The following is a 20,659-nucleotide window of genomic DNA, read 5'->3' as shown; positions in this document are numbered from 1 at the left end:
TGTGTTTTGGCAAACTACAGGCAGGCTTTCTTATGTCTCTCTCTCTCTCAGCAGTGGGGTCCTCCTGGGTCTCCTACCATAGAACCCCTTTCATTGAGTTGGCGACGGAGAGTGCGAGTTAAAACGGTCGTACCTTGTGTCTGAAGGTCAGCTTGAATCTATTTGTCAGTTGATTGAGGTGCTTTCTCCACCATTCGAACAATCCTTTGCTGCAATTCGATCAAGTTTGCTCTTGCGGCCACGTCCAGAGAGGTTGGCTACAGTGCCATGGGCCTTACATTTCCTGATAACATTGCGTACGGTGGACACAGGAACATCAAGGTCTCTGGAGATGGACTTGCAGCATTGAGATTGTCCATGCTTGGCTACAATCTTGTGTCTGACCTCCCCAGACAATCTGGTTTTCTTTCTTTTCTCCATGCTCATTGCGGTGCAAACAGTGACACAAAACAGCAGAATGACTCCTTTTCTCTATTCAAACTGGTTGAATGAGTGATTTTTATATTGCAGGCACCTGCAACTCACCACAGGTGCGTTCAATTCCAAAGTAAAGGAGAATCACCTGCTTGAAATCTAATTATTTCTGACAACTTCTAAAATATGCCAATAATATTGTCCGGCCCATTTTAGGATTTCTGTGTGGAAAAAGCTAGGATTTAGTAATTTTTCAGCTTTTTTTGTATTGTTCTAATGCAAACCAAAGAAATACATATGTGGATACCAAAATATATTTTTATTTCAACAATTTTCTGGATGAAATGGTGCGTTATTTGAAAAAAAATGCAAGGTTGCCAATATTTCTGGCCACGACTGTATAATTCAATTGAAATTAAATAAAGGTTTTAAATGCTGGATAAAAAACAAACCTTTTTCAGAGGTTTACCGACATAGATACACCGTCTTTTACACCACCACCTTGTTTATCACGTTAAATGCGTTCTTCCCACCTGTTTTTTGTGTCCTTTATGACAACCCTAAAAACATGAAGTTTCCTGTTTGGAATGATTGTCAATTTCGTTTGACTGCCAGAAAGGCAGCCAGACTAAAATAAAATCACACCCATGTCCAAAGGAAGCGGTTCAGTTTGGCATTTAAAATATGAAATAGGCAAACTCCAGAAATGAAAGACACCCATTAGAATTACCGTCTATAACCCGCTAGCAGGAGTACCTGGCGTTTCCGGGTGAGGGGGGAGGCTGGAGAGGGAGGCTTGAGTAAGGGAGTGGGGTGAGTGGAAGGGGTGGGGTGGGGAAGGGAGTGGGAGGGAAAAGATATACTACATACACATCTCTGGGGGGAGGCGGGTGTGGGTGGGGGGGTGTGGGGGGGGGGGGGGGGTTTGACAGGCTCCTCCGTTTTGGGGGAGGGGGGAAGGGAAGGAGGAAAAATTTACCTTTGCAAAGAGTGCTTTAACCTCAGTGTTGCCCAGATAAAAAAAGGAAATTGTAATACCCTCTGCCACGGCCACATAGCCTATGTTAACCCCCAGCCAAAGTTGTATTTGTATTTGTACCCCGAGTAAAGTATATAAGTGTTTTTAGTTGGAGTACTCGGTGTTGCTCGAGCGAAAAAGAAAGTAACATATTTGAAATGAGCGCAAATATTATGGAAAAGCAATTACATCCAAATCAGATTCCATCACAAATGTCAAATCATCATTTCACCTTTTTGTTGAATATCTGCTGGTGAATGTGCCATTCGTCACGTTTCTGAGTTAAGTATGATAACTTACAGGAAGAAGAAGAAGCTTTACTACCAACTTCGTACACTTCTGGAATTGCTTGATTTTTTTTGTGTTCAAATGTTTGTGTTTTGTATTTATGTGAATGTGTACTTGTATATAATTAAAAGTGTCATTAATCAAAAAGGCTTTGGCACTGCAGAGAGATTTTTTTTATAACTCCAAAAAAACGAATTTTTTTTTTTCAAAAAATATTTTTGCCGAAAACACGTCACTGATAAACCTCTGAAAGTTTGATGAAGATCCGTTCAGGCATCTCAGAGAAAAATGGCGACACACACACACACACACACAGACAAAAGCAGACAGACACACACACACACACACACACACACACACACACACACACACACACACACACACACACACACACACACACACACAGACAGACCAACGGCTCTCTTATATAGTAGATTAGAATTACACATTAGAATTACCCATTAGAATTACCCTGTAAAGCCCTTTATAATTACCTTTTAGAACCTCCTAGAATTACCCTTTAGAATCCTTTAGAATTACCCTTTAGAATTACTCTTTAGAATCCTTTAGAATTACCCTTTAGAACCTCTTCTAATTACTCTTTAGAATCCTTTAGAATTACCCTCTAGAATTACTGTTTAGAACCCATTATAATCACCCTTTAGAACCCTTTATAATTACCCTTTAGAAACCTATAGAAATGCCCTTTAAAAAGCATTACAATTACCCTTTATAACTCTTTAAAATTACCCTTGCTCTAGAATTACACTTTCACTTTCTAGTTGCTTTCTAGAGCAACTAGAAAGAATTACACTTTCTAGTTGCTCTAGAATTACACTTTCAAACCATATTAAACATATTAAACACGTTTAAATTAAATTCATATTAAACACGGTAGGTTAGAGAGGATCTTTTATTTCATTTTTAATGGACGGATGAACGGATGGAAAGAAGGACAGCCAATTTCTAAAAAGGAAATTCCACTGACATTATGGGCTATAACGTGTTGATCATTGACAAAAAATCTCAATTTAATCCATTTTAAATTCAGGCTGCAACACAACAAATTGTGAAAAAGTCAAGGGGTGTGAATACTTTCTGAAGCCTCTGTACATAATCACTCATGGCACAGCATGTCAGCGTGTGAAAGTTAGTTTGACAAGCTTTGTGTACCACTCTGGTCTTTGGGCCCAAGTGCATATCCTTAGCTTTGTTATGATGATTTTTTAAACCCACGTCTTTTTAAAGAAGCAGTCTCAAGAGAACCAAACCGTAATTGTTTGACCATGTATTCTGGCCCCGTGGGCTAGTATGTATGTGTTTTTGTATGACCAAGAGCCTTGGCCTTTGACCCAAAGTACATGTGTATATTCGTTTTATGCAAGCTTAGTTGCAGTGTACTTTGGTATTAGGGCCATAGTACATGCACTTAGTTTTGTTACAATGTTAATTTTTTTATTTACCTCTTCTGCATAAAAAGGCACCTCTCAACAGAAACTGTGGCCAGGGAGTCAGAAACACATCCTTGGATCAATGTTTTTCCCCAGGGCGTGGGCTGATGATCTTGCCATAAAGGGCTTCCAAATCCATGTCGGCTGACTGATGCTGTGGTTAGCAGTGTAACAGCTGACATTGCATTAGGAAGTGGGCAATTCTTTCATAGACTGCAACCGAGCCAGTTTGCCCAAGCATTCGATGTTGATACATGTACTGTATATCTTGGTCTTTGGGACTGAAGAAATATGTTGGGTTTGAGCAGGGATTCCAAAACCCACAGCCAATCGTGACCCAAACTTGAACCCCACCCCCCCCCTATCCACCCCTCAAAATCACGGTTCTTGAAAGGGGGGAGGTGAGGAGGGGTTCACATTGAAAGGGTTTCTCCAACAAATGAATTTTTTTTTTTCTCCAAGTTTTTTCAAATTTTGGTCATGGGCAAAGAAGTTTGGGAACCACTGGGTTCAAGGATGAAACTAGAACGGCACTGAGTAGAGAGCATTAGAGAGCATCACCCAACGGTGAAGAATCACTTTAAAAAATTAAACGAGCTGGATCCGGATCCGGATCTTCACCAAAATTGAATCGATTCTTCCTTGTCAAACACAACCTCTCCAACAAGTTTCGTCCAAATCCATCCATAACGTTTTGAGATATCCTGCTATGTATCGTTTGTGGCCTGATTTCCCAATGGTGAAGAATCCCTTAAAAAATTCTACGAGCCGGATCCGGATCCGGATCTTCACCAAAATCGAATCGAATCGTCCTTGTCACACACCCAATCTCTCCACCAAGTTTCGTCCAAATATGTCCACAACTTTTTGAGATATCCTGCTATGTATCATTTTTGGCCCGATCTTGCAATGGTGAAGAATCACTTTAAAAATTCTAGTAGCCGGATCCGAATCTTCACTAAAATCTAATCATTTCGTCCTTGTCACATATGCTACATCTTTGCCAAATTTCGTCTGAATCCGTCCACAAATTTTTGAGATATTTTGTTCACAAACAAAGTCAGACAAACAGAGAGGGTCAAACAAAGTCAGACAAACTTTAAAACAGCTGTTCACCACCATCTCTTATCTTCCCCCATCGAAAACCTTGATCTTTTCTACCCCCGGTAATTCACCCCAGAGTCCTGGCAGTGTTCATATGTTTTATTCCTCTCCCACCTCCCCCCAAGTCCTCCCGATGTCCCTGCTCTCAAATGTTGTGTTTGTGTCCTTCTCCCTCTCTCCCCATCTTGTCTGCCGCTCCCCTTGTTTTTTGTGTTTTGTGTGTCGGTTTGTCTTTTTGTGTGATTAATGTTATCTCTTTCACGAGCCTCGATCTTATATACAAAAAAAAAAAAAAAAAAAAAAGGGGGTGAAAACATAACCTCCAGCCACCTTTGGTGGTGGTGGTAACTAGGTCTTCTGTTGCTTGTTTGTTACAAAACGTGCAAGATAGGTCATAGTGTATTTTTGGGGGTTAGATGTGCCTTTCGGCATGTATCTCATCTTGCCACCATTTTGTCAAGTGAACAATCAGGTTAATTTTGGGATCCTGGAGAATTTAAAACTAGGTTTTATAAAATTCGAGGAGTTAGCCCTGCCAGTCCACAGACCTGCAGCAACTGCACAATGTAATAACTACGAGTGAGGAAAAGCATTAGTTTGGCTATCTTTGGGCTTAAAGCCCCAGTGTGAGGTGGTAGTCATCGTGAGTGTTAGTGTTCCATTCAAATGGCCACTGTCCATGCGGAAATAATTTCACAAACATATACACACAATTACATTCAAAATAAGCACACTGCATATGTCTCACAGGATGGTGCAGAGGTTTGCGCTCTTGCTTTTGAGCCGTTATATTTGGGTTTGATTCCAGACTGAACTGTCATGCTGTTCCATTGCATTGAATAAATTCGGGGCGTTAAGTGGAGAACCCGTCTGCTAACATTGATTGCTGGTGCATGTTAAAGATCCCACTGTATCTCTCAATGTGGAGTAGGTGACCTATTGCTGAATGAGGATATCTTGCAACTTTTGTGTTTATTCTTTTCCTGGCTGCTAATCAGAAGCACTCAGATGCTTCTGGGTATCAGTGACACCACAATGGTGGAGAATTGCATGGTGTATAAAACCCTCATTGGAGAACCTCCGAGTTCACTCGTTTTGATTGGGCGGGATGGGGGTGGGAGGAGACATCTACACCACGACGACGGCCAATAGCCAGAAACGTGTGTTGGGACAGCTGATGTAACTCAAGGACTTAAAGTCCTCGTTTAGCAATGCAGATCACCATGCAGCAGCTCCACTCCCAAAAGGGACATTAAACATAAGCCATTTGGATTCTGCTTTCATTTGTCAGTTATGGATTTCAAAAACCTAAGTGTACAAGTTGCACCTGTGTTTTTAAAAAATGTTGATTGAAGTAGAATGCTTGATCCAATCAATATGAAATTTCTTGAGCGAAAAAAAAAAAAAAAAAGGCAAAGGCAAGTTGTTTCAGGGCAACTGCCTCACCACAAGATTCAGTGTACCATGGACGGGAGGAAGGGTATGACAACTGAAGACGAGATGAGATAAATCTGTGCATGAGAGAGAGAGAGCAGTTTACTTTGGAAGAATTGTCAGGATGAGTTGATGTCAGAGATAGTATAGAGGGGAGACCAGTCCAGAAGTTTGATGGCTGCTTGAAGACTATGCTAGTCGGCCTGAGTGAAATATCAGACTCGTTGGCCTGAGTGAACCCCAACGATGCTTTTTACCCCTAATATTCTTAAGGCCCCAAAGAAAGTCTCTGAAGACCCCTAAAGTCTTTTCAAGCCCAACACCCTTTCGACCCCTTACGGTTGTAAAGACTCTTGAGATCCCTAAGAACCTCTAGACCCGTGAAGACCGTTAAAGTCCTTGTAAGACCCATAATTCCCCAGAGACCCCGAGGACTCTTAAGGCCCCTAAAATCCTAAAGGCCCTTTATAACCCCAAGACTTTAAGACCCTCCAGACCACAAATACCCTTTAGATTCCCAAGACCATTTCAATCTCGAGGATCCTTTAGATCCTTACAACCCTTTACGACCCCTCGAACACTTTTTCCCCTAATACCCAACAATACCCTTGAGAGCCCAAAGAATATTTATACCCCAAGGACCCTTTAAGACCCCTAAGACCCTTCAGACCCTGAAGTCACTTTAAGACCCCTTAAGACTCCTAAGATCCTCCTGACCAATAAGGTATTCTACACCCTAAGACCCCTCAAGATCCCCAATACCTTTTAGATGCGTTAAGACAATTTAGATCCGAGCTTGTACGTGTTGCTGCATTTTAGCCTGGTGAGTAACTGCTCAAATCTATCTATCCGGGTTCTTCCCAACATCTTTGTTCATTGGTCCTCTCACATTTTTTTCCTACGTTTTCACATTTCTCTTTATTCATTCTAATTTCTGCTTTTCTTTTCTTTTATCAATTTTGCTCTTTATTTCTCTTTCTTTATCTAACTGTATGGGGAGAAGTGAATTCTTGCAGAATCTTTTTCTGGAATGCTCAATCTGATTGTTCTTTTTAGTTTTTTCATTGCAATCAGGACCAAAAACTTATGATGAAAAATGTTTTTTACTGTTTGAAATCTTACGTTTACACTTGATTGCTGTTGGATGAGATATTGCACAAGTTAAAGATATTGCGATAAAACATTACATGACCACAAGGTAGACATTGTACATGATAGCGATAAATAAGAGATATTAATTTTATCATGTTAAGTAACCAAAAATGATGAGAATAATGTGCTGTAATGTTGGGGTCGAATTTCATTTTCAAGAAGCAATTGCTTTTGGCCGTTTGTGGATGAATTTTGAAAATGTGTGTGAAATGCAAAAAAGCAAAGAAAAAAGAAAACCTTTAAAGAATGCAAAACGAATAGCATCTCATTGTAAACAACACCTGAAACCAGCATTCAGAGAGTGGCATTCTTTGTCGCACAAGAACACATTGTTACTCCTAGAGGCCGAGTTACGCTTCAGCAACTCTGGCAGCCAGAAATGAAGCCAAACCAAGAAGATATTGTTGCATTCCTGCTGTTAAGTTGATACATTCCAGCTAATACACTGCGTTTATTCTTCCAAATCCACTATTCCATGTCATCACCACCTTAGTGCCACCGATCCTTCAAATCCGTTCTTTCGTGCCATCACTCCCTCAAATGTATGCCAAGGTTGTAACACTTCCTCAAATCTTTGCTCTCATTCCAACACTCCATTAAATCGCTAAATTCAGGCCATCAATCTCTCAAATCCATTGCGACTCTTATCACCGCAATGCCAACAACTCCACCTTAATTCCGATAAAGTTGCATATCTCACCTGGGATCCTTACGGATGCTGTCAAGTGATGCCTGTCGAGTTGGTCCACGGCCAAGCGTGCCAGCAGCTTGCAGCCGCCTGCCATGAGAAAAGGTCGAGTCACCATGAGACAGTCCACGTCCGAGTTGAGGCGAACCAGAAGGAAACATGGCCATCTCAGGATATGGGGCTGACTCATGAAACCTGCCTGCCTCTGGGTAGCCAATCATATCTGCATAAGCCGGAGTGTCGGGGTACCCTGTAGGATCTGGATAAGATGAGGCATCAGTGTAGGGTGGGTTGTCCATATAGCTGGATGGCTCAGTGAAGGCCCCACCCTCTGGGTATGAAGTTGATTCTCTGAATGCAGCATTTTCAGGAAAGTTTGTTAGGTCAGGGTAGGTTAGACCTCCAATCTGAGGTTGGAATTGTTCAGCAAAACCTGCAGGAACAAAAAAAAGTGTTTATAACAAGGTTGGTGCATTTTTTGGGGGTGGGGAAATTTTTTGTCTTTTCCTTTCATCTCCAAATTCTAGGCTTCATTAATGAATGTTTGAAGTAGTGAGTCGGTAGCATGGAGACTTAAATCAGGTAGCAATTACTAATAACCTACTGACATTGCAAGGGTTACAGAAGGTGATGTGTTTCGTTTCAAATTAAACATTAAAGAAGCTTTGAGCTAGCAGTTGGATGATGCTGTGCAGAAACCTGAAAAACATTTCATTTTATTTTTTTGTATACAGGATCGAGGCTCGTGTAAGACCTAACATTAATCACACAAAAAAAATCAAACAGACACATAAAACATATAATAAGGGGAGCGGTAGACAAGATGGGGAGAGAGGGGGAAGCACACAAACACAACATTTGAGAGCAGGGACATCAGGAGATCTGTGGGAGGGAGGGAGAGGGCTTTGGGGGGTGGTCGGAGAAGTATAAAACACATGGACACTAAACATTAGATTAATTTTGTTATGTGTGAATATTTCTAGTTCCTTTAGGACAGGTAAATCAAAAGTTAATAAATAAAGACCAACTGGCACACAGACAGATAAACTGGAACAGCACACGGTAGAGCACATACCTCCGCCAGGCTGATTAGTTTTCATTTTGTATTCCATTGATAGGCTGGAGCTGGATTCGGATCTGAACCAAAATCGCATCAGCTTGTTCTTTTCACCAAACTAACTCATCCACCTCGTTTTGTCATAACTCATCCATAACTTTTTGAGATATCATCCGACATATCGTCTTTGGCCCCATCTCTCAAATGATGGTAAAGAATCGTTTTTTTAAAATGTAAAAATTCTCGCATCCAGATCCGGATCTGTATATTCACCAAAAATCGAATCAATTCGTCCTTGTCCCACACACAACCTGTCCATCCTAATTTCGTCCAGAACCATCCATAACCATTTGAGATATGCTGCTCACAGACGGACAAACAGATAAATGTGGGTAAAACCATAACCTCCGTCCAGTTTCGTTATTAAATGAAATTAACAGATGATATAGATGTTAAAATGAGATCAGCAATGATGCTCAGCATGATGCATCAAATGCATGATGCATGAATGATCATGATGCATGATGCTCAAAATGATGATCAGCAATGATTATTGCAATGATGCAATAATACAATGACCTCAGCAATACTCCACTATTAAAATACCAAATAAGAAACTCTAATGAAGGTTAAAAAAGAAAAGCAAACACTTAATTGACAGTGGACTGTGTGTAAAAGAGCTCCATGTGCAGCCTTGAGACCTTATTAAACGTGTGCTCATTATGCAGAGATACAACACTGCAGCGACAGTTTGCAACCTCTGGTCATTCCAACCACAATGACAATCAGACCCTCGAGACCCGTAAGATGCTTTAGACCAGTAAGACCCTTAATAAGGCCCCTATAAACCCTTAAGACCCCTAACACGCTTTAGACTGCTAAGACCCTTAAGGCCCCTATAAACCCTTAAGACCCCTAAGATGCTTTAGACCGGTAAGACCCTTAATAAGGCCCCTATAAACCCTTAAGACCCCTAACACGCTTTAGACTGCTAAGATCCTTAAGGCCCCTATAAACCCTTAAAACCCCTATAATCCTCTATAACCCTAAGACTCCCAAGGCCCTTTAGATCAATAAGACACCTAAACACCCCGAAGACCTTCCAGATCCATAAGATCGTTTGGACCCCAAATACCCTCAACACGCATTAAAACCCCTAAGAATTATTGTTCTTTCTTTGTTGCATTAAAATTAAAATAGAGCAGGAAGAAAAAGAACAAGCAGAGACAAAAAAAAAGGTTTGGGTGCAGGATGATGAACTGGAAGATATGGGGTCATGGTTCAACTCGCTTCGGCAAGCAGTTGTCTGTTTGAAATCAGTAATTGCATTTTATATTAAGCTGTCATCACAAAAAAAACGTTGCGTGTTATGATCCCAGATGAATAATCTAAAGTCAAGTGTGTAATTAATCACCTTCGTAGCACAATACTCAGCACTTCCCCGAAATAAAGAAATAGACATTTTGGCTAACTTTACATTACTTCTTCTTTCTCTAGATGTCAAAATGATAAATTACAATTTAAATAACCGTTGTACTGTACAACAAAGAGCTCGTCCCACAGTTTTTGCTCACAATTACACGTTATAAATGTCACTTTTGAGAAATTCATTTTCAACAAAGGAAGGCAGCCTGAGCCATGTGCCCAATAGTTTGTGGTGTCGTCCTTAGTCTGATATTTATAGAGAAGTCTCTTTCAAGCACACATCCCACACAGAGTAATTGTGTACGGACTAGATTCACTAGAATAATGATGGCAGGTCATACCGTTGACTACAGTATATATTCTCATTATTTTCACAATTTCTGCAATGCTTATCAACTGCATTTCTGCAACGTGTATATGCTTCTGGTGTGTGCTGATAACAAGTGAAAACAAACCGAAGAATTCAAGAATGCAGAGCCTCGCAAAAGAACAAAGATTGCAGTAGATCTTCCAATTTTCCAGTATTCCCTTGTTGGAGCTTCCTTCTGTATCCAATTTTTTCCACCCCACGCATGCAGCTTTTGCGCATGTTTTTGTCTGTCGGGTCCTGATCTGTTCACTGCACTAGCTCTTCCATGAGCCTGGACTATGCATACAACAAAAATCAGAAATTAGCCATCTAAATTAAAGTAGATCTGCATGCGGACTCGCGCGCACGCACACACACACACACACACACACACACACACACACACACACACACACACACACACACACACACACACACACACACACACACACACACACACACACACACAATGACCGACTACAATAGCATCTCCCACCCCTTTGGGAATGTACAAGGCTAATAACGTCTGGCATGTCCAATCAACATACTATAGCTTAAGTTACATTCGACCAAAAACATGCAAGCAGCTGTGTGTGCTCTTACTGTTTGGTTTTTCCTAGTTACCTTTACCAGAGGAAAGGGTACGGTATTGCATTTGGGTCTGTTTGTCTATCTGTCTGCTTGACTGCACAGAATAAGTTTGCTTTTCTCTGCAACCGTTGGTCCGCTGAACAGGAGATCTTCACCATAGGTGCACCTCCTCCTGTATAATTTTTTCATGATATTTATGACGTCATATGCAACGTGGTATAGGCGCCATATTGGAAAAACCAAAAAACTATGCACCTCTATATCTCCAAAAGCGCTGCGTGGAAAAAAACATGACACATGACTCATTGTAAAGAACTGTCAATAACATGTTAATGATGATGTCATAGGTGCCTCCATTATGACGTCATAATTCGACAAGTACTTCATCTGATCAGGATGACATTTCTTGAGCGTCATCTACGTATCAATTGGTGGAGAGAACAATAATAATAATAATAATAATAATAATAATGACTTCATTAGTCACATGGTTTAGCCCCCATATTTTTACCCTCACCAGAGAAGAGGTTATTGCATTTGGCTCTGTTTTTTTACTTGTGAAAATCAAAGATTTTTCAAGTATATGGTTGTAGTAGGGAGGCAAAAGCATAAAATGACATTTAAAAAATCACATCATATTAGAAGCTGGCATCCACCATGGATAGTTAGGCCATGGGGTGGTGCTTTGGACCAGGGTGGATGCCACCCCACATTTTTCCGAAAAGGGTCTTAAATGAACCCTTTACCCAAAAAACACAATTTGGAAAATAGTCCAAAATGTGGGGTGGAGGTTTGCATGATTGGTCATTACTAATTAATCAATAGTCACAAAGAAGCAAATGACCACTTATCTTGTAGCCACAAACATAATAGCTATAAGTTGATAGTAACAAATTTTCCATCAGTTGATTATTAAGGGCACCAGGGTCCAAAATGTCATGTGACCCTTAAAACCCCTAAATTTAGAGTACTGCTTTAGTTTGAACCCCCAGAATAAATATTAACATTCAATATAGATCTTTAAAACAAATATTGTTTTAAAGTAGATATTTGTGGGCAGTTTTTGAAAAAAGTCCTATTACTCAGTCTTAAAGGGGGGTATGAATTAAAGAGGGTCAAAGTTGGCCCCTTTTTCACAAAAATCGAAAAAACCAGAATTTCGGGTTTGTCAACGTTATTTTCAGCAAGGATCACATGGATACCACAGTTCATAATTAGTTTGCATATTTTGGTCCGATGAGATGAGGATGTATTAGTGGATACAAGGGGTCTGGGGGGAAGAGGGAGGAATTTGGACCCCTTTAATCCTAAATTACTTAATTTTAGTCAAATGCATTGATAGGATCTGACAAGTACATACATGTATTGTGAAATTAGTGCATTATGTCAACACAGAATAATTAACTATGATTAAAATGATTGGATAGTAGAATTGAAGGGTCCAAAATTGACCCTTTGATGTCTAACATTGGCCAGCAGCACACTACAGTACCTCTACAGTACCTCTACTTTAGTTTAGTGGTCAAAGGTTAGGCATTTGTAGGTACTGGCCTACATGAATGTGCAAGAAGTACTACTACATGAATAACTAGTCGCTATCCTCATCCACATGGTTGTTTGGGTTGTGACACACTCCACCACAGAAACAGCGAGCAATACAAGGTATACCATTAGCAGCACATCCACATCGACCTGTACAACCACCTCGGCAATGACATGTAACGAGTTGCAGGCATTTCTCTGGTACAGAATTCAGTGTCGTTCGGATTGGCTTCAATGTGTTCCCTTCCTTTTTCCAGCCTCTTGTTATTGGATCGGGGAGCACTTGTTTGGGTTCAAGTGCTTGCCTCCAGACACAACTTTGATAACTTGCTCGTTCAACATGATGTTTAAGGGCATCCTTAGTAGGAGGGAGGGATTCAAGCGACTTTCTTCCCTTGACGAATAAGTGGTGTCTCACTTCATTGATATGTTCCATGTTGTCATTCCCTGTATACAAAATGCACACAAACTTTTCAACTTCACCAAATGTCATTTCAGAAAGTTCGTGCTCTCCCAAGCCACTAAGCAAAGATGGGTGTTGCAGGAAGACCTTCCAGGCACTCTTTTTACCTTTCCCTGAGAACTGGCTCGTGGAATCGCACCCTGTGAGGGCATGGAATGGGATCAGGTTCTGCTTCACTTCTGATGGAATATCTATCAAGTGAACTGGAATGTTTTTTGTGTTTTTTAGTGTTCCTGCTCTCATCCAAATTTCCGAAGTGGACCCTGTCAACAATTCTGTGGCCATCACCAAGACGTCGGTGTCTTTACAGTTAATAATGATTTTTTCAAAGCCTTGTTCTAAAGCATCTTTCGCATGGAGCAGAATACAAGTTTCCGCTTCTTCATGGTTTGCACGTAAATGGGATATGTCCCTCTCGCTCGTGGTGAATGTCTCCATCACGTTCTCAAATCCCCCTGCTTTGACCAGTTCTCCATTTGGAGGAACCCTGCCAGACTGGGCCCTCAGCTCGTTGCTGAGGAAAGAAGCCAGGTTTTCCTTGTCGGCAGATAGGCTGATATATTGTCTCCAGTTTTGGGGCAGTTTCACTGCTCTATTGTCGATACGCCACCTGATTGGTCGAATTGACCCTGTCCGCTGTTCCCTTGTGCCGCTTTTGATAGACAAGTCATTGTATCTGTCAAATAAAACATCTACTCTACAACATGTGGCACTAATTGTTCAATACCTTGGTTAGGAATGTGTCTGCCAAGTCTCCAAATGTCTTTGCACCATCTGGTTTTCCACTTGCCTGAATGAGTGCTGGTCCATCTATTACTACACAGGACTTCTTGTCACTCTTTTTACACTTTTTGTCAATCTTGTCAATCTCACTGTCAAACCTTTTACACTTGTCAATCTCACTTTTTACATCCACATCCTCAATCAGTAGTGTAGCTAGGTCTGCCTTATTGCCCTTATTTAATTTGAAATTGGTAGGTGCAAGGGAAAGTGGGACTGGACTCAATTCATGTTCTAAAATGCTCTTCATGTCGATTTCCCAACCACCCTGAGATGCAACTAATAGTCTTCTTAGAAGACCTCTGTCAGCCTTTATGGTCTTCTCTTTACCTCCACCATTTCAGACTTTGACATGGTACATGCTCTCTCGTGTTTTTGGTTTATGGCGCTTCATTTTTGAATAAAAGTCCTCTGACTTTTCGTTGAGTCGTGCTGTGACAAACTCCTCCAAGGCCTTCTCTCACATGGATTCTGCATTGATTAGAGCGCTGGCTATATCATCAGGTGCCACATCTGATGTGGTGATGACAACAAGTTCATTGGACAAACTGTCAAAGACTTGGAAGCGCTCCAGTTCATGGACCAACTTCTTTGTATCAGATTCGTCACGTTCTAGTCGAGCAGGTCCAGCTTCTTGGTGTCCCCAGTCACCGTTTATATCATCAATATCCATGTTAAACATTTTAAATGTGGCATCAGATATGGCAGATTTTTCATTCTGAGTTAAACACCATTTGTCCCTCGCAGAATCAATCCTTGTGATCCCAACTAATCCTCCACATACCTTGGCCACTCTATTTATGTGCTCTAAGGCTTGGTCTGTTGCAACCTGACAAAACTTCGATTCTGAACGCTTGATGGAGAACTGTCCATTTTCAAATTGGCGGTGGACCAAGGGTGCCGTCTGTGGGAGGCTGCGCATGTCCGCAAGGTAGACTGTGCCTCAACGTGCATAATTTGTGTGATCATATTGATGGAACATTGGCAACATCTTTGCAAATGACTCCAGGTGCAGACTCCAATTTCCTTCTCGGTCTGCTCGAATGAAAGCCACCAGTGTGGAAACCATATCCACATACTGTCTCCACAACACATACGTTTTCTTGTTGACATTACTTTCATCAAACTGATCAATCAATTTCAACATTTCCAACATGAGACCCACACGGTGTTCATAATCATGATCGGGCTTCTCATCATGATATTTCAATTGTTCCACAACCTCTGTAGCAGCCTTCTGCACTTGCTCTACGTGTGGATTTTCCCCTATCCATTGGATAAATTTCGGCCAGAGCACCCGCCACAATGCTTCTCCAGTGAGTTTATGACCTCGAATCGCCTTGTTGTATGCTTTTCCTGTGAGCATGCTATTGGTTGTGCTTTCTCCAAACACTCCACTCTCCACCCATATATCCTTCAGACCAGATCCCTCCATGTGCTGCCCAATAGCCTTCATAAAGTTCATTGCAGTGTGAAATGATCCAAGGCGTATGATCACGTTCTTAAACCCTGGTTGGTTGGACCACACAAGTTCCTTTGCTCTGCAGTAAAGGGCCTGGTCGAAGGTGATGATGGTATGTGAAATGTTTAGCAACTCTGCAATATACTTGCATCTTGCTATCACAGTGTAGATTGTGTCCATATCATCTGCTGGTACTGGGAGGATTGGCATGTGTCCCTATTCTTGTTACTTCAGATTCATACTGGGAAACAACATGATTAAATCCTGTCCATGCAGGGATACGCTGACGGTCTGGATCTTCCATGCGACACAGTAACCAAGACAGATCACTTGCCTTGGCTTGGTTCAGGATGTTGTTTTCTGACTTATACCATTCTTGTTGCATTTCCACATCAAAAATGGGAGCTGGCCGTCGTTTTGCACAATAACCAAAATCCATTACTTCGTGGAAATCATTTGGAAGTATTGTGCCCAGTGATCTCTCCTTTCCTATAGTCTTACTTGTGTCAGTTACTGAATCTCTATTTCCACCATGCTGAAACGCTGCACATTGTGTGCACATTGATCAATTTGTTATTTTATTGCCCTTGAATAAATTGTTGCAGCAATGTAATGATGACAAGTTGCTGTAGGCCCCTACACATAATTTAGGTTTAAAAGGTTTCCAAATTCCTCCCTCTTCCCCCCAGACCCCTTGTATCCACTTACATCCTCATCTCATAGGGCCCAAATATGCAAACTAATTATGAACTGTGGTATCCATGTGAGCCTTGCTGAAAATAAAGTTGACAAACCCGAAATTCTGGTTTTTTCGATTTTTGTGAAAAAGGGGCCAACTTTGACCCTCTTTAATTCATACCCCTTTTAAGACTGAGTAATAGGACTTTTTTCAAAAACTGCCCACATATATCTACTTTAAAACAATATTTGTTTGAAAGATCTATATTGAATGTTAATATCTATTCTAGGGGTTCAAACTAAGCAGTACCCTAAATTTAGGGGTTTTAAGGGTCGCATGACATTTTGCACCCTGGTGCCCTTAATTATAATCAACTGATTGAAAATTTGTTACTATCAACTTATAGCTATTATGTTTGTGGCTACAAGATAAGTGGTCATTTGCTTCTTTGTGACTATTGGTTAATTAGTAATGACCAATCATGTAAACCTCCACCCCACATTTTGGACTATTTTCCAAATTGTGTTTTTTGGGAAAAGGGTTAATTTAAGACCCTTTTCGGAAAAATGTGGCGTGGCATCCACCCTGGTCCAAAGCACCACCCCATGGCCTAACTATCCATGGTGGATGCCAGCTTTTAATATGATGATTTAAAAAAGTTATCTGGGCCTCTTTTTTCCACTTCGCCTCCCTACTATTGGTCTTGTGTGTTATTACTTGGCAAATTTTTTTTTTTGGGACAAGTATGTTGATCACTCCGGTGTGTGCGTGTGTGTGTGTGTGTGTGTGTTTGTTTGTGTGGGGTTTTTTTTTCCCTACTCACTTATACTTGCCCACAGGTTACAATTTTAAACCGATCTTCACAAAACTTCACCAAACGGTAGCGTTTGTGGCCCAACAAAATGCTATATATTTTTGAGGTCAAAAGGTCAAAAGGGCAACATAGGCGAAAGGTCAACCACTTTTTTTCAAATTTCTAAAATCCTCAATTTTCATCCGATTGACTTGAAATTTTAATAGGATTTACATATCGGCTAAATTAATTTAACCACCAACTATTTTTGAGGTCAACATAGGCCAAAAGGTCAACATAGGCCGAATTTATAAAATTGTCAATTTTCATCCAGTTAACTTAAACTTTGTAGACGATTTGAATACCAGGTCACTGAATTCAACCACCAATTATTTTTGAGGTCACCATGGGACAATTTATTTGAGGGATTTCACAAGTATCGTGCTGTGCAAGACATATTTATTGTTTGTTTTTGTCTGTATGTTTGTCCGCACAAAACCAGTATGTTTTTCTTTGTAACCATAGGTCCGATTGCAAAGAAAATTTCACCATATGAGCGCCTCCTCCTGCAGAATTTTTAAATGATAATTATGACATCATAGGTCACGTTGTACTGGTGCCATTTTGGAAAAAAACAAAAACTTTTCACCTCTATAACTCCGAAACAGCTCCATGGAAAAAAAGAAAGAAATATGGCTCATTGTCAAGTACTCCTCGTAGGGAACAACATATATACATGATGATGTCATCGGTGTCTTCATTATGATGTCATAATTAGACAAGCAGAACGCTTGATCCAATCAGTTTGAAATTTCGTGTGCATGATCTACACAAAAATTGTGTGGGAGAATTAAACTAATGGCATTATCGGTCACGTGGTTTGGCAGCCATATTGGATTGAACATAAATCCATGTCATCAATAAACCACACAAACACAGCAGCTAATAAGTACCACACAAAATACAAACACGTCCTGGTGAGGGTCTGCAATCTCTGATTGCTCTTTCTTGTTGAATTATGCCTTTCTTGAATATCACAGCAAAGCTTTAAAAATGCCCTTGTTAAGCCAGAGTCAAAAGTTTAATGTGCAAGGGCGGTGACAGCTAAACATTGGAAGATAACAAAATATAAGTAAGGAATGATGACATCAAACTTTTTGCTGTATTGACTACGGTCTCAACAATATGTAACATTAGCATTTCCGGCATTGCCAGCGTTGCCTGGTGCTTTCCAAACCCTGTTGGAATTTTGAAGAAATCAAACTTTTTTTTTTTTCCAAAATTTCACTGATGAACCTTTGAAAGTTCGACGAAGATCCATTTGGCCATCTCTGAGAAAAATGACGGACAAGACAGACAGACTGACAAACATCTCTCTAATCGTATGGATAAAGAGGAGCACAAAATGATAAAGAACTCTGTCTTATTTCTAACGTTTGTTTAATTTCCTTGAACATGCAGACAGGTTGTCATGGAGCACAACCAGCTGTCAGCAAGTGTTTTATCCTAGTTAACACTGTCAATTTGTTAAACATCGAGTGCAAGCATTCTCTTACATATGCAAAATGTTGTGGGGAATGGCACAGCCGTAAAGGCAAACATCGTAAGTCAGCTCCTCGCCCTCGTGAGGGAGGAGGGAGTGGGTAGAGTCCCTACATACGAGGAGTCGTGACAACTAGCAATTTGAAGCCATTTTGTTTCCATCGAGCACTGAACCTGTGCCCATTGTGCATGAAGCAGTAATGTGTCCGTTTTATTATTAAGCTGTTTTTCTCTGCACCCATAAGGGAAATTATATTACTTAATGCTTTTTTGTTCTTCCAATGATTCAGAATAAGCATACAATCAGACAGGATTGATTTCACGTTAAAACAAATTGCAGAAATCGCGGCAAAATGAAGTGTTATGTGCAGGTCAAGGTTAACACTGATGAGTGCCTAATTTGAGGTGTACAGAGCGAGTGAGTAGTAGAAACACATCGTTAGTGAAAAAAAATGCAGAAATTTTAAAGAATTGGAAGAAGATTCTGCATCTTGCCTCATTTACATCACGACACCGGAAAGGGTGGGTGCGCATGCGCGGAACCGCAATGGCGGGAATGACGATGCTTGTGAAAGAGCTCGCCACGACCATGTAGTCAGGTTCACTATGTTTTTTCGTTCAAAAAATTTGGAGATTAGCAAAACTATACATTTTTGGAATATTCAGAGCATGAGGAATCCAAAAATTAATGTTGGCATTTGCGTAGACACCTTTGCGAAAATGACACTCAGGGCAGTGATGAAGATCTGTAAAAGCATATTCCTGAACGGTATAGACCTAGTAGATCCTGGTATAGGACTTATAGTTCAATCTGATACTAAGAAGGCTGCTTTCTCGCTTTATAAACCCATACCTATAACTTCAAAGGACTTGCAATATCATGTATTATGTAATACAGTTACATCACAAATATAAAGACAATGATTTTCAATTACCTTTGTTTGTTGCTTTTCTGTAATCCTGAGCACTATTTTGAGGCCTTTATTGGATTCCTTGACCCAGAAAACATAGGATTAGCATATTTAATTAAGTTTCTAGGTTGACTAGAAGCCGAGATAGCACAAAATATGTATTTTATGGCGGCCATTTTCAAAATCCATAATGGCGGCCATGCAGGTGTCTGTGCAAATGCCAACATTGATTTTCGGATTCTCCATGCTCTGATGATTCCAAAAATGTACAGGTTTGCTAATCTCCCAAAATTTTGAACGAAATAATATTTGTTAACATAGTGAACCTGACTAATGGACCGTGGACCCCTGTCATGTCGGCCGAAGTCCGTCTGCGGATGCTGGACGAGCTGGTGTTGGCCGGTCCTCGGCACAATGACAACACCATGAGCGTGAAGAGCTTTCTGGACATGCTGATGTGTCCAGAAAGCAGCTCGGCTATTCGTCGGGAGAAAAATGTTTCTGAATTCCGCGAGTGGGCAAGGCCTTTTGCTGACAAAATGAAGGAGATGAGGTTACACGGTGACGACTTTGAAATGCTGAAAGTTATTGGCAGAGGAGCGTTTGGAGAAGGACTACGTCGTGATGGAGGTGGAGGCGGAGGTCGTGACGCGCTGGATGGATGTTGGGCGTGGCAAGATGGTGACTATGCAACTGCTCCGTGTTGTGACCGAGTATTTATCGCACGACAAGCACGGTTCTGAGAGGTGGGTGAGAGAGCGGGTCCAGTTCGGCTCCAGTCTCCAGGGAATGTGCGTCACGGATTGAAGGAAACGTGAGTGTTACAACTTTGAAGCGTCGGACCTCGTGTTCGGGCGGGAGCGGGTCGCTCGGTGAGCGGCGCCATTTTTTGTTGCGAGAATCGATTTCCACAAGTGGAGCACGACGGCTCGGCAGTGAGAGCTTGCAATCATCAGCCTTTTTGCCACGTGTCATGTTGAGCTGGCCCAAGATCGGGTGACGACCCACTCACTGCCCCAGGGTGCAAGAGTTGACGAAAAGAGCTCAGTGGCGCCTCAGGTTGCAATGTGTGTGAGCTCTGCAAAGTTGATTTGAAATTTCCATGTTGGATCCTGCTGCGAAATGAATTTTTTTTTTGTTTTGATTGATTCACCAATGCAAATAGATATTGTTTTCTTTTTCTGTCTGTATAATGCATTTGTTACGATGTGAAATTATTTTTAATTGTAAACTTTATTAGTGCCCACGGCATTGACATTATTAGTTTCTGTGCCCATGGAATCTTGTTTCTCACAGTCTGAGAGTCCTTTAGGTGCTTTTTTTGCAAACTCCAAGCAGGCTTTCATGTGTCTTTCACTGAGGAGAGCCTTCCGTCTGGCCACTCTGCCATAAAGCCCAGATGGGTGGAGTGTTGCAGTGATGGTTGTCCTTCTGGAAGTTTCTCCCATCTCCACACAGGATCTCTGGAGCTCAGCCAGAGTGACCATCGGGTTCTTGGTCACCTCTCTTACCAAGG

At 41.1% G+C, this 20,659-nt stretch overlaps 1 protein-coding gene across 7 annotated transcripts in view; it reads right to left on the bottom strand.

Annotated features, from left to right (window-relative positions):
- The window catches only part of LOC137429642 (catenin delta-2), a 580,920-nt gene that overhangs the window by 272,716 nt on the left and 287,545 nt on the right, over positions 1-20,659 (bottom strand). For all 7 annotated transcript variants that reach the window (XM_068119734.2, XM_068119735.2, XM_068119736.2 and 4 more), the window contains one exon: positions 7,562-7,982. In XM_068119734.2, the coding sequence (XP_067975835.2) occupies positions 7,562-7,982 (421 nt within the window). The remainder of the gene's footprint in view (positions 1-7,561; positions 7,983-20,659) is intronic.

Source organism: Myxine glutinosa, chromosome 6, assembly GCF_964187855.1.
Source record: "Myxine glutinosa chromosome 6, kmMyxGlut1.1, whole genome shotgun sequence".
NCBI classification, from domain to species: Eukaryota; Metazoa; Chordata; class Myxini; order Myxiniformes; family Myxinidae; genus Myxine; species Myxine glutinosa.
Note: the sequence above shows the minus strand (reverse complement) of the source record. Positions and strands in the feature narration are given on the sequence as shown.